We start from the raw sequence: 14,906 nt of genomic DNA, 5'->3' as shown, positions 1-14,906 counted from the left end.
TACATGATTTTTCTTTTTCCATAATTTGCAGGCAGACTTAAAATATACTGACCTCCAGGATTCACATCCAGTGGCATTTCAGCATTCACAGCAGCCAACGACAGTTTCAGAGTAAAGGTTAATATTGTGTTCATCTATTATGTGTTACGATTGAATGCTGGGAATGGAGATCTTAATGTTTCCCAGACAGAGGGTTTTGTGCTTATGAAGCTCAGTGCACCTGCATGTTTGGATACTGAAGACTACTGTAACCAGAAGTCCTTGGATCAAGATTATTTTAACTTTGTTTCATTTACTTTTCCTGCCAAAAATGACACCTATGTAATAAAATCTGTAATGAGGCAAAAAGAATAACTGAGAATAGAAAGTTTATATATATATATATATATATATATATATATAGCAGATTGTTGCCTTAGTGTTATGGTCAAGAAACAGTTCTCCCATTCCTCAAACCACAGAGCCAAGGTGAAATGGTTGTGTGTGGTGAATGTTTCTTTTATGCCACTCCACACACTATCAGGCCAGCTCTGAGTTAGTTCTACACTTGTACACTGATATAAACAGACAATATTAAAGGCGCCCGGTGGAGTGTGTACCTGTCTGTGTGTTGGTACAACATAAACAAAAGAATTAGTGCTTTTAGAGACCTGTTAAGTTGGTCCAGTTTATTCCTTTATTATCATTTCCTTAATTATATCGTTGTTCTTTCTCTTTCTGCCTTCATGATATCTGGGACCAGTGAGTTGTTTTTCTTTGTGGACTTTGTGAAATAATGCTGTGTTTCACTGGTTTTGTGTGGTATGTGGTTGAAAGAAGACATTTCCTCTTGTATTTAAACCTCACTCTTAAACCCACTGCCATTTCCTTAGCTACACTATAATATACACAAATCTGTTTAGAACTGCGCTCGCTGTGGGACTTCTGGATTCCCTTTTTCTTCCTGAACATGGCAACAGGCCACTGTAGACTGAAGAAAAAATTTAAATGCCCCCCCCCAACCCCCCAAGTATAGTAAATGTAAAGAAAAAGTCACATGACAATAAAAAGTGCTGTTTACTTTGTTTATTAGAGGTATATTGTCAAACATTTTACAAGCTGATGTTTCCGTTTGCAGAGAAAAAGGCAACATTGAAAAACAATGACTACGCTCAGCAGAGAACACTTTTAAAGCCCGTGTTTGAAAGGCACTAAAGTCCCAGGTTTAAAATCACCTTCCTTTTTTTTTTTTTTTTTTTTTTTTTCTGGACACATGCAGACACATCTAGCAAAGACACCTGTTGTTACACACCTCACTAGCTACAACACATCGAGCTTTTCATTTGTTAGTCGAGCTTTTTAAAGGCAACACCGCTTACGTCTGCTATCGAGTGTTCAACACCAAAATGTGTGGAAGGACGAGGTGGGAAGGTGAAGTAACACAGACCGCTAAGTCAAGACACTGAACATTTGCACGGACGTAAAGCTACCATAACTTATTTCATGTGGACGGCAGGCTTTCAGTTCGCTGTATGCCCTGTTGAGTGCAGTTATCTTAAATATTTCCAAGATTAAATACACCATATTGCTGATATTTAAATATATAACGTGTCTTTTTAAGTTAGAATTGCCATTCAGTGGAATTACGTATAATCACAAGACGACCATCACTTGCATTTTCTTCACGTCTGCAAAACAAATGTACAAAAACTCTCTTTTTTTTTTAAATAATAGTGATAGTATTACATTCAAACAATAGCATACTAGTTTCTCAGCATAATTGTTGTGGTTTTAAATAGCTTGTGACGCAGGGGTGCTTGTAAGGGACAGTCTTAACCAGTATATTGATGTTCATAAAAACAGATGCATCCTACTTCTTGGTTCAAACAACACTGACACACTGTCAAACTAAGTTTAGATGCCTTGCTGGTGCCATCATCATATTGCTACTGCTGTTGAGTCCATCAACAAAGGTGCAGAGTTGTATAAAATCTGCTCCAGAGCTTAAAATGCATGCCCACGACTCAGTGTTTACCATTGCCCTCCACAACAGCTAAAAACATGCGTCTGTCAGACAGTTACGTGTGTGAGATAGATGGTACAACACTGCAATATAGCATGAGAGAAAAGGTAGCCTGTGAGTTGATGGTGCACACAGCTGCATCACTGGTAAATGGGAAAAAGTGAAAAGTATGTTCCTGGCAGTTTAATTGCGTTAACCATTTTTCTGCATGGACATTTCCCCCTGCCTTATTATATAATCATTTATCCAGTTGTGTGGTAGATTATATCTGTTTCTCTCATTCCTTGTCTTTCTCTTTCCATGTCTGACACTTTTCTTGCTCCTGATAATTCTGAAGTTATCTCCTTATCTCCTCAGCTTCCTGATGTTGCTTGACTTGTTTCTACAGTCTCAGTGCCTGTTTGCAGTTAGCTGGCTTCTACAGTCTCCTCTTCCCACCGTCCGACTTTTCATGCTTCTGTTTTTCCCCCCATTCCCTCAGTGCTCCTTCATCCATGTCTGCCTTTCTCTGGGGGAGCTTTTCAGCCCACTACCGGCAGCCACAGCCCTCCACCACCATGTCCTGGTAATTCTTCAGCACCACTCGGTCTTGAGGGTCCAGGTAGAGCAGGGCGATGGGGCTGAGGGAGGTGGGGACGCAGCAGGCCCGAGGCACTGCTCCATTCACAGAGTTTACCAGAGTTTGCACCATGGCGTGGCTAGAGGAGTTCATGTGGTCGGCCAAAGGAAAGCGACACTCTCCCAGGCAGAAGAAGGCATCGTAGCCACTGGGCGCAATGATCCACTTGTCCCAGTTCACATCCTTAAAATCTACATATAGAGGATGACGGCGACATCTATTACGGGAAAGACGTTTCAGTTTCGCAGCACGACCTCCATTTCGTTTCACCCTTCCACGTTCACTCCAGCTTACCCCACCTTTATCGCCACCCCAGCCCTGCACCATATACCCTGTTTTCTTTTTGTCCCTGCCCCAGGCTTGGTCTCTATTGTGACCCCTGCTGCTGTTTCTGGCCCTGTCTTTTATCCCTTTTTTCCCTCGCAACCTCTGGCCACCACTTGGGGTCCTCCTGCCATGTTTGACCAAAGGTTCTCCACGTCCGTCATGACTATAAGTCACCAAGAGGGGTCTCTCCTGGGCCCAGCTGTGCTCATCCTGCCCCACTGACCTGCATACTCTCAGGTGTCCCTCTTTGTGTTCTTTGGCTTTCTCATCACCTACAGCAGGGGAGAGGCTATGGTCAGGGAGGGAGGAAGTGCTGTTCTCAGGTCTAACCTCCAGGAGGAAACCCAGGTTACCAGTCCCATCAAGGACCTCATGGAGGAGTTTTGCACTTAGGCTAAAAGCCTCCCAGAAAACACTTGCTTTATGACTGTGAAGACCTGTGGAGAGCAACCTTGTCTCCAGCAGCGTGGGCTCAGGGTCCTCATGGTGCTCAGAGAGGTATAGGTTTAGCCTGTGGGGCCCGGGGCCCAGGGAGGCTCTGTTACTGCGGAGGACCCGAAGCTCAGCAGAGACCACCCTCTCATCTTGAGGGATGGAGGAGATATTAAAGGAGATTTGAAACCTCTTCTGATCCACTGCTATGGGACTGTCTCCAAGGGGCTCTAACAGAAAGTGGAAGAGAGACACGATGGTACAGTAGGTTTAACTTAGGCTATAACTGACCACATGTGCATTTTACTCAAACAGATGTTGGCTGACATCAGACAAATTAGTTATTTGCTAGATCTTTCTAGAGGAGAAACATGCAAATAAGTTGCCAGGGTAGAAAGCTAAGGGAGGTAGTTTATGTTGATACTGTAAGTTCCTGCTTTTCCAAACTTTGCTTGAAGCCATAGTGTAACAAAGTGAACTGAACCAGATGCTTGGACTGAGGTGTTTGTGTACTTTAAATTTAAGGTAGTTAAAGCTGCACCTGGCCTAAAGTTTAGAGATAAACAATGTTACTCCAGGTGCGCTTAGGTGTTCTCTGCTTCTAAAGACTGATTACTTTCTCTGTTTGGAGCAGATAGGTCAGGAATTTCCAGTCTTACTTTATTAGTGTTGCTGATAATAAATCATTTAAATAAGTTCATTAGAGGCAATGCATTTATGGCAGAACTGCATTTTCTTGTCAGTGTGTCTTTGGAGGTCTGTCACATTATGGACTCAAACCATCATGCATCATGTCAAAATGTAGTTTTAAGACCTTTATCATTATAATTCACAGCTGGGTTTAATCATATACTCCACAAATCATTGAGAGATAAGAGTTATTCCAAAATTGGTAGCAATGCAATCAGTGGAAGTTGGTTGCAACAGGGCACTTACAATCAAGGGTTGCTGATCAGGATCAGAACTGCAGAGCAGAGTCCAGATTGCTCCCTCCAAAAAATGTGTGTTCCCTGATGTTTTCTAGTGTTTTCTAAAGTATATTTATATATAAGCATGCTCTCACACATATTTTATGTGAGTATGCTTTGTATATCATCTGGAGCACACAGATGAATCTTATTGGCTGTTTAGATTGCTAAATGGTGAGTCACACTAAACATCTACTGCTGTATTTTCATTATCTTCATCTATGGCTAATAAAAAAATTCAACAGAATGCACAAATAGCTTCCCTGAAACAACTGTTCAAAGGCCAAACAAACAATTATGGTTCAGATATTTTGATTGCAGTTTTCTATCCAATATATCTTCTTGACAACACAGCATCATGATCAGGGAGCTTACCACTGTGGTGGAAGCTGCGTACGGTGTTGGCTTGCTGAATGTGCTGGCTGGGGAAGTTAAATGAAGGATCCTCCACTAGATGGTACTGCTGCTGGTGGAAACGGTAAAGGTCCAGAATGTAATGGGGCACCGGCACTCCAGGTCGAGGGTCAGGCTGTGATTGCAGGCCCAACCGGCTCAGGAGTAAATTCTGGATGGTCTGAGCAAGGTTGGGCTCCAGGCGGGAACCAACCGATGGGTGTGACAAGGAGGAAGGAGTGGGGAACACCCTGCCATGGTCGAACTCGCTGGTGTCTCCACCCTGGCGACCAGACGAGGCTTGAGGTAGCAGCAGGACCATGAGGAGCAGGAGGTTAGCAGGGAACATGGTGGATCTGGGGGAAGAGAGGTGATCAAGAGATCAAGGGATGTATGTGGCGAAAAAAAAAAGAAAGGATATGGTAAATTGAAGAAAGGGTGGGCAAAAATGGAGAGCATTAATTCAAACATCAAGAAACATGAAAGCAGATTGCACTTTTCTGTCCCTTTAAATGTAGTTGCTTGGAATGGAATTTTTTTGTGTTTTATACAGAAAAAAGATAAATCATGTGACAAAATGACACAATGTAAAGTGAAATATTGGTTGAGAAATCTGCAAAAGAGATAGTTCCTATAAGATGTTTTTGGACTCCGTATATCATGCCTTTGTCTTCACCTTCCTGGACACGCTAGTTTCTCATTAGTCTTTAGCTTTCATGTGGCATCTGCTCAAGATATACAGCTTATACTTCTACAGAACCATATGAAGTTATTTGCTTGTTACTCCTGGCTGCAGTAAACAGTGCTGTTTTTTTTTTTTTTCACTGTTAATTTTTTGTGAACTCCTTACCTCTCAGGCCAATATATCTCCTAGGACACCTAACCAGGAGTAATTAAACAGTCTATAAACAGTCTATATTCTGTAACGTGATCTTATATGTGTCTGTGTGAATGACAATGCTGTGGACTCTAGTGACATGTAATGGAGTTTCAAAATGACAGGTTATTTCTTCTTCTTTCTTCCTTTTCAAATCACTGTTCACTGATCAGCATTCAGTAGCTTTGCCTGTGTGAGTGAGTGAAAAACAGATACTCACTGAAAGGCCTAATCAAAGTGACCCTCAAATTTCTGCTATGGTCCCTTAAAATGAAAGTGTTTAACGTTGGGTGTCTGATCAACAGCTTGGGTGTTTTTTTTTTTTTTTAACCAATCAGAATTGAGAATATGGGCTTAAAACGGTTTACATCATTGAAAACATTTACATTTATAATTCAGATGCAGCTGCTGTTTGATGATGATCCTTTTTTATGAACACCTACCAGTTTAGTCTAGTGTCAGTGCTTGAATTGTGGTGGTGGGAAGACCCTTTTTTTTTTTTAGATTTGGATCAACTGCGTTTAAAAGTGGTACACTGCAACAATTATTGACTTTGGACTTCTACAGGTCAGGAGGATAAGATTACTCTTCTGGAAGAATGTGGACATGCTGTCAATAGGAATGTGGACAAAAGAACTGACATCTTGTCTTGCTTTGGACAGACTGACACATACTGTTAAAAGAGCAGCTTTTGGGAAGTCATAGTTTTATTTGCTATGAAAACTATACAGTGATACTTTTTTGGGGAGTGCGTGGACATGCAATATGTTGATGTTAAATTTCAAATAAAAAATACAATTAAAATACATTATGTTCAAAAGCTAGGAGTAAACATGCCAATGTGGGCACAGGTGTCTGACACATCATTGCATATACTGTAAAACCAAAAAAAAAAAAAAGACAGGAAAGAGAGAAAGGAGCAGAAGGACAGTAGTTTAGTTAGTGTTTGGGTCTGATATTGAAGACGTTTGGAGAGTTTAGCTGTGCGTGTAGTTTTAAGACCATGCAAACAGAAATCTCTGCCGAATCCAATAAACTACAGTTTGCAACTTTTGTGGATTGTGCATGTTCACCTGCTAAATTCATGTTTTGTCCTTGCCTGCATCAGTGATTCAAACCAAACAAACCCAGAGGCCACAGCAAAAGTCTTATAGCCCCCCCCTCAAACTAACTTAAAAGAAGTCATCAGCTTATCTTCCTTTCAGTGCGGGAAGACGACCACAGACAAGGGTCACACAATTATGACTGCGACCTGGCTAACACCCTGCACCTCTGTAGTGCAGGTGTAAATAACTGAGCCAGTAATTACAAACCAGCAAGTCAAGTGCCCCCTTGACTGGAAGAGGTTGAGGTCAGAGCAAAGGAATAAAACCTGTTTAGGGAGGGACAATACAATCTGAACTGCAAATGAACTGAAGTGTACAAATACAATAATAAAATAAAAATAGAAATAATCTTTTTAAGTGCAATTAAATGAAATTCTCTCTCTCACTTACTCGAGGAAGAGCCCGAGCTCTCACAAATCTCCTCTTTTTCCTTATCTCATCCCGCTAAGGGACAGAGGATCGATTAGGTCCTCCACAGCCAGATAACAGAGGTGTTTATGGTCGAGCGAACACATAATGACACTGTAATGACTCCTAATCTGACCACACTGTCAGAAAAGGAGTTAAAAAGAGGTCACAGGTGTGAAGGTGTGTAGATAGCTAAGCTTGTGTGCTTGTGTATATGTGTGTTGCTCATATGGTACATGGTTCAAAGGGCAGGCCTGGGAAAATAAGCCACCTTCAAGCGTGGGATTGTTTCTAGCTATCCATTAAACTTATGCAGCCCCACCCAGAGCTGTTTAACCTGGGGCAACGAAGCGGAGGACAATTATAGATTAGAAACTCTGCTGGACGGCCTCTCCCATATACTGTGGAGGATTGTAAAGCAGATTAAGAACAACAACACCACCTCTCTCCTGTACTTTCCTCACCTACAAAACCACCCAGGTGACTCTGGGGTTCAAAGTTTCAGTCATCCCACAGTTGGGTGTGTCTCAGCTTGTGCCAGAGAGAGAAACCCAGACAAAAACACTGAATGAGGTTGCGAGGAAAGGCCGGCTCACCCTGCATCACACTGACACACATACAGCATCTCTCTTCTCCCTGGGTGTCTGTGTTGACTGGTTCTATCTAATTTAAACCAGACAAAAAGGGTTCAGACCTGATTTAGCACCTTTAAGTGTCATGTGAATCAGGGTGTCACTCACCCTGATGTCGACTCATTCCAGTTAGTCAGAAAAGCTGACATTTTTATGATTGCACCCCCCCAGTTTCTGTTTTTTTATGTCTGACTGTCCCTGCCTCCCTGTACTCTTTTTATTCTTTTCCTCCTTGGCATTAATCTGGACTGATAAAATGTTCCTGGGTGATAAAGAAGGAGGGTGTATGATGAATGGATCAGGGGCGAGGTGAGATGAGGGCTTGTCGTTCAACAGCAGTGCTTTGTGCATGTTTTCCCTGAGGTAATGAATGCAGCTCAGCCTATTACAGATGTCAGATGTGACCTGAGCTGCTGAGCAGACAGTAGCATGACCATGGCAGGCAAGTGCCGTCGCCGGAGTCCTTTTAAACTCGCTGATCACAACCTCTGACCTCTGATGTTCATTTCTAACTCCTGTTGTTTCTCTTTTTATCTGTTTATTTCAAACCCTGCTCCCTTTCCCCGTCTTCCTTCCTCTCAGCATTCCTTGAACTTTGTCCTTTAGCTTCATCCTTTATGTTGTCACATATTATGAAAGCACTTTACTCTTTTTTCATTTTCTTGGTTCATTCATCAGTTGTATGTTTTTCTGAGCGTCTTCTCGGTCTGTAGCTGTTTCTTGTTAACAGTTTTTAACAGTTCAGTTTTTTCTGTTTCTCTCCATCACCTTTTTATTCCCTATCTACCTCTGTCCCTTTCCATCTCTCCCATTAATGTTTCTTTTTTCCCCCCTAAGCCTTAAATGAATGGTGTTTTTGCGGAAGAGTGCGGCGGACTGTTACCGGGCCAGAGGGCCGTAATGTCACTGCAGCCGGCTGATTTATCCACCGCCGCTGTCTTCATGTTACGCCTGGTCCCTCAACTTTCCCTTCCTGTTGTTCTTCCCGTGTTTCTTTTCCCAAATTCCTCCTCTCACTCTCCCTGATTTCTCTCACCCCTTTCCAGCTCTCATTTTTCTAAGCTGCCGTCTCATTCTTTCAGAACATGATATGCGCAGCATTCATGCCATTGGGTTCATTTTCTCGCTCTGAGCATATTCAGTAAAGAATCTGTCATGTCTGAGTGCCTCACGAGCCCAGATGTGTGTACACATCCACACCTGAGAACACTTCTGAGGATGTAGCTGTATTCACTGCTGCTCTTTTTTCCCCATTGAGGCCCTAACACATAAACTGAGCATGCTCGCCATAGGCTGTATAATTAACTGTGAGGTTATGACTGCACCATATTCCCCATGCTTAACTAGTCATTAATGAATGAGCAGAGGAGGTAGTATATAATGGGGGTGAGGTGAAAAATATTAAAAAAACAGTTGCAAATGGATTTGTGGTTCTGCTTTCTGAGGCGTAACAGATGAAATCATTAAGAACAATATTCCAGGTAGGCTGCTGCGTGTTTTTTTGTTTTATTGGACTCTATTAGAACAGCACTCTAATTCATCGCAGCTGGTCCAATTAGCTGGCTAATGACCCAAACGTCCTTTTGCTCACATGCAAACACACATGTGTCCACGCTAATGGTACAGGGTTAAAACACATACCCACTGCCAGTCAGAGTGACTGCTAGCACGTCCTCAAAGACACACACTAAGATACAACTATGGAAGAGCTGAGTGAGAGAGTGGCTGGAAATAGACACACACACGCACACACTGGTGTGGTTTAGTGGACATTCAGTAGTGGAGGAAATCCAAAATTTTACTGTTTCCACCACATAACTGCACCCTACTTTATTTGACTCAGGTATCACATCTGCAAACACACAGAAACACTGTGTTTAAGCATTAGTCATATTAATGTGATCTTGTGCTGAGCATCAACAGGTCTCCATGTCCAACTTGGCTTGTACAACTTACAACTCGTCTCCTTCATCCTCATTTTGTTCTCAGTGTCTCGTCTTTTTTTCTTGGCCTAGGATTCCTGAAGGTTTCAGTGGGGCCTCCTGTTAACCACAAGCGCATTGTGGTTAACAGGAGGCCCCGCTGAGGCAGAACACTGCAAAAGCATCAGTGGAAATACTGACATATCTAACCCGTGGCTACTGAAAGTGCAGAGACTGCCCTTGTTGTGTGTCTGACAGCTAACCCAATGTGAAATACAGAACAAAAACACACCTCTGCTTTTCACATTAAAGCTGCTGAGCGCTAACACTGAGGGCCAATTCATTCTGTGTATGTTGCAGTGGTGGTGAGTTACATTATGCTCTTTGAACTCATAATGGGCACATTATTCTTGAACAAGTTGCTTACCGGACAAGAATTTGATTGAGCAACACAGTGTGCCAGCAGTGTATGCATGTGCATGAGTGTGTGTGTGTTTAAGAGTGTGTGTGTGTGTGTGTGTGTGTGTGTGCGCGCGCGTGTGCACGATTTTCCCCAGAGTGACTAATGGGTTCAGCAGTGCAGTTCCTGTGGCCTGTGTCTTGACAGACAGACGCGTGTGTGTGTGTGTGTGTGTGTGTGTGTGTGTGTGTGTGTGTGTGTGTGTGTTTGTGTGCATGAGAGGCGTAGGGATGTAGTACTCACGTCCAGGTGTTGCGGGCTGTATGCAGAGTCCATGGTTTATCCTTGAGCTCCAGTGTTACGATCCCTTGGCTCTCGCTCCTGCTCCTTTGGACAGAATGAACAAAGTGAACTATTTACCTGTTTTTCTCTCTTGTCTATCTTTTCACCTCTCTCAAGGTAACCGGTCTCTCCTGTGTCTCCTATGTAAATGGACTGTGGGTAACGCTGCTCGCTCCATGTTTTTCTCCCCTTTCTGCTCCCTTGCTCAACCTCTCATCCTGTTGTCAGTGTCAGATAAGCAAACTCTTAAAAACATCCACCGGCTTCCCCTCTGACTGCCTGCCTGCCTGACCCCTGCTAGAAGGCAACTCCCTTTCTCTGTCGCCTGCACTTCCACCACTGGTTGTTTAAAACACACTGGTACCACTGCTGTGCATGGAAGCTGCAGGAGGAAAAAGAGTTGTGCCTGTCTATCTGTCTGTCCTGTATCATCGGCAACAACTCCCTCTTGTTTCTAAAACCTCCTTACTATGTCTCTCTCCTTTCCTCTCCACTCTGTTCCTCCCTTTTGTATCTCCTCCCCTTTCCTCTCTCTCTCTCTGTCTCTTGTTTTTCACTCACTCTCTCTCTCTCTCTCTCTCTCTCAAACAGTCACACACATCCACAGGCACTTTTTTTTTCTTGCTTTTGTGTCCAGTTGGTAAACTCAGTTTAACTCTAATTGACTTTCCTGGCTACTGATCCACCCAAATAGTGATGTCACTGAGATCGGCCCCTGTACATTAACACGCTGTTATCTGTCTCTCTCCCTACCTCCTTCTCCCTCTCTCATACACACATACAAACACACATGCAAACAAGCATGAGTTCAAAGACTCACAGACATTCTCGTACACACATAATCACGCTAAAGCGAAACCAAAAACACTCAAAACACACACATTCACACATGATGTACAATCATACAACCTGGTTCAGATAACCTTAAGGTCAGCATGCAGAAGAAGACTAATCAATTTCCACAGTTCCTTCTATAACAAACTCACCTGCTGCTTTTGGCTGGCACCATTTTACTTTACGCCCCACATTCTCACAGACAATTGCTCCGTGATTATAAATACGAGGCCCCATGACACTGAAGAAGAGCAAACAGGTTCAGTTACAAGACAATAGGTATGAATGGATGACTCATAAGAGCTGCCATGAAGTCACCATGGTTGAGTTTTGTGATTGGATGGAAGTAAATGTCGAGGTAAAAAAAAAAAAGGAAAAAGCAGGCTGTACTTCTCCACTACGGGTTGAAGCAAGGTGCATCTGTCCTTCCAGTGCAGAGTGGGAGGCGGGGTGAATTTGTATTCATGGGGTGGGCCCATGAGAAAATGTCTCTTTAGGATGCATCGTCTCACATATTAGATCTCATCTGGAGAATCGCTTGCCCACGTCCCTTTGCTCCTCTACTCTGTCCCCTCCACTTGCTCTTCCCATCCACTCTCATGCAAACACACAAAAACCGCATCCGCAGACCTCATTCATCCCAAGGCTGAGTAATTGTCCCAGTGCACAAACACACTCTAGCTTAGTTCCCTCAAATACATCATTTGGAAAGTAACAATCGAAACAATCCAAATTACTGAAGTTGTTGAAATGAAACAGTAATGAAATTTGTACTTTCTCACATACTCTTCTAAGCCTAAACAACAAATCTACAGAATTTCACAACATTTTTCTGTCTGAGTGTTGAGTAGGTACAGAATATAAACTTCAAACTTGGAGTAAAAACCTTCATGTAATGTTAAAACCCACCTGACACTGATCTTTGATCTCCTTGATGGGAAGTTTAAGTGAAAACAGAATTTTGCTTTTCGGGTCAGTTAAGGTGTATTATGGTGCAAGAGCCAGGAGGCAATTAGCTTAGCTTAAGTTAAACACTGGAGGCAGTGGGAAACAGCTAGGAAACCACTGCACCTGGCTGTTTGTTGCCAAATTGCTTAGCTCCATAGGGATTTTTCTCATCTTGAAGCTCCACAAAGAGACAGAATAATTAACAAAACCAGATGTTATGTGAATTCAAAGTCTAAAACATGAAAAATTCATTGGTATGGTCCTTTACAGTGAGACATGTGAGCATTTGTTCTATAAGAATGGATAAAGGCCGGTAGACATTCAGGGTTCAGACATCACAGCTGTCACCACAGCCCTGGCTTCGCTAAGTGCCTTCTCCAAATGAGCAGTAATTCCAGCCTCCAGGTTTCCCATCCTCTGGAAAAGCCGTCGGCTGCCTGTCCCGCTGACTTCCGATGGGGGTGGAGAAAAACTTTTAAAGTAATACCTCACCGCCCTCTTAACAAGCCATCCATCCATCCTGCATCCCGGTGTTCCCACCTCCATACCGCTCCATCCCTCCATGGAGAAGGGGGCCTCGGTCAGAAGAGGAGAAAGAGGGTGTTTGATTTTATTCCCTGTTCATCTACCTCCTTACTTCTTTTTCCTCTTTCGGCAAAATGTTGCGCATATTTACGCATTGATCAACATGGTCATCAGTCAGTTTGTGGAGGTAGGAAGGAGAGCAGTCAACCTGGATAGAAATGTGGGTTGGCCTCAAAGCAATAGCTGTAACAGCTGTAAACATATACTTAACACACACACACACACACACACACACACACACACACACGGGTGTGGGAATTATAATATGGGAAATGATAAAGGCTTTTATTCCTTTAACAAATATCCACAATCCACATTAAAATGAAGAAATGATTGTCAGGATTTTTGTTCCTATTATAGGGCTTGTATTTTTCTAACTATAGAAGATAAAATAATCTATCACTGTGATAGCCTTGTTATGACTATTGTAATTTTATGTACAGACTGTTTATATGTCTTTAGGTGTTTTATACATTACTATCACAAATTGTAAACTTCAAAACTTAAACTCACAATTTATAATTGGTAACACTTTCATAACACAGCCTGTGAGTTACAGTGTAATGTTGTTATATGAATGAAGTACCGATGAAGTAGCTAATGGTTCCAACTGGTGCACACATGTAGATACAGTGGAAGAAACAAGACTATGGACTGGAAGGGAATAACATCTGGTCATTTTAGGGGAAACAAGTAAAAAGTGAAAACCAAGTTTTTTTTGTAAATACTGGTACCTATGGGAAACAGTATTGGAAAACAAAACTGAAGTTCTGTAAAATTGTATTCCCTCTAGTTCTCCAATGTACCACCATTTGTGGCCCAGTTGGAATTATTAGTGTTTTGTTGTTGCCTTATGTTATAATGTGTTACAAAGAAATCTCTCGACAGCTGTAGCTAAATGAGTTGTGAATCTGAATCATTATATTATGTTCAGAGGAAGGTCATAGGAGCTTAACTCTGACTCCAGCACTGTGCAGTTGCAGTGACTCTAATCTAACAAGGTGTGGACTCCAATGTGCAACTAACAGGCAGAACTTAGAGGATAAAAACAAAGTTTACTGGGTCATTGCTCAGAAAAGGGGTTTTGTTATAGACAGAACCAAATCCAACGAGACATCAGCATAACTAGGATAACCTGAAAGAGGTCTTTGGCTTAGAGCAGGTGGCTATACCGAGGTGGGAATTAGGATCTGGGGCAGATTCCAACTTGTTAGTACCTGTACAAATGTCAATAATGCAAATACAGAGCAGCAATACAAACCATATGGATAATGTAGTACAAAGTAAAAGTTGTTTCAGGAGACATGTTTAGTATATTAATGTTTAAGTGACTTAATGCTGCTCTAGTCAACGGTTTTACATCAAGACTGGATCAGGTTTCTACTTGTAATGGCAGGTGATGAACCCACAGAAAACTTCGACCCAACTCAGCAGTTTATTCTCAGCTCTACTTGAGGTTTTTATGTATTTCACCTGATTGTTTGAGCTTTTCCAGTCTGGACCTTTACCTATGTGGTTCAATGGATCTCACTGCTCTACACCAGCTGTCTTTAGCCCAAACAGCTGACAGACAAGATTAGTGACTCGCTAATGATAGAAGTGGAACATTTAGCCGCTAAAGAGTCAAATATTTTCCTCAGAGGTTAAGGAAACCCAAAACAGAGCCAAAAGGCTTTCCAAGATTTTCCAGGTGGTGAGAAGCATAACTCAGTGTGAATACTAGAGCTCTTTAAAAGAAGCTGTTCTCAGCTTTACTGCACGTTGGCATGACAAGATATCAGTCAACACAATCATATACAGTATACTGTTCAAAAACCTCCATCAAACCGTTTGGTTTTCTTTGAAATAATAAATGAGATAAAGTGAGATGAGGTAGTGCACCAATATCGACGTTACAAGTCACAACCCAAAATGATATTTCTGCTTTATTTTGAATGAACAAGGCCATTTTCATAAGGACATGTGACACATTTACTGCAGTTGGCAACACATATTATCTTTTTCTGAATAATTAAACCCAGCTATTAAATCACTTAATGTAAACCTGCGTGAAAAGGACAAATAATTAACACTGAGCCATGGAAAAAGTTAAAGTTTACTCCTATTATTTA

At 42.2% G+C, this 14,906-nt stretch overlaps 1 protein-coding gene across 1 annotated transcript; it reads right to left on the bottom strand.

Annotated features, from left to right (window-relative positions):
• Positions 1–1,050: 1,050 nt before the first annotated feature.
• bmp16 (bone morphogenetic protein 16) lies at positions 1,051–10,909 on the bottom strand. Its single transcript, XM_026298720.1, has 3 exons — positions 10,390–10,909; positions 4,724–5,097; positions 1,051–3,610 (listed from the first exon to the last, which is right to left on the bottom strand). Exons 2-3 carry the CDS (start codon positions 5,088–5,090, stop codon positions 2,532–2,534), a joined length of 1,446 nt encoding a protein of 481 aa, XP_026154505.1. The 5' UTR covers positions 5,091–5,097; positions 10,390–10,909; the 3' UTR covers positions 1,051–2,531.
• Positions 10,910–14,906: the final 3,997 nt, after the last annotated feature.

The sequence above is a fragment of the Mastacembelus armatus genome, chromosome 13 (genome assembly GCF_900324485.2).
Source record: "Mastacembelus armatus chromosome 13, fMasArm1.2, whole genome shotgun sequence".
Classification (NCBI taxonomy): domain Eukaryota; kingdom Metazoa; phylum Chordata; class Actinopteri; order Synbranchiformes; family Mastacembelidae; genus Mastacembelus; species Mastacembelus armatus.
The sequence above is the reverse complement of the archived record's forward strand: the minus strand, read 5'-3'. Positions and strand labels throughout refer to the sequence as shown.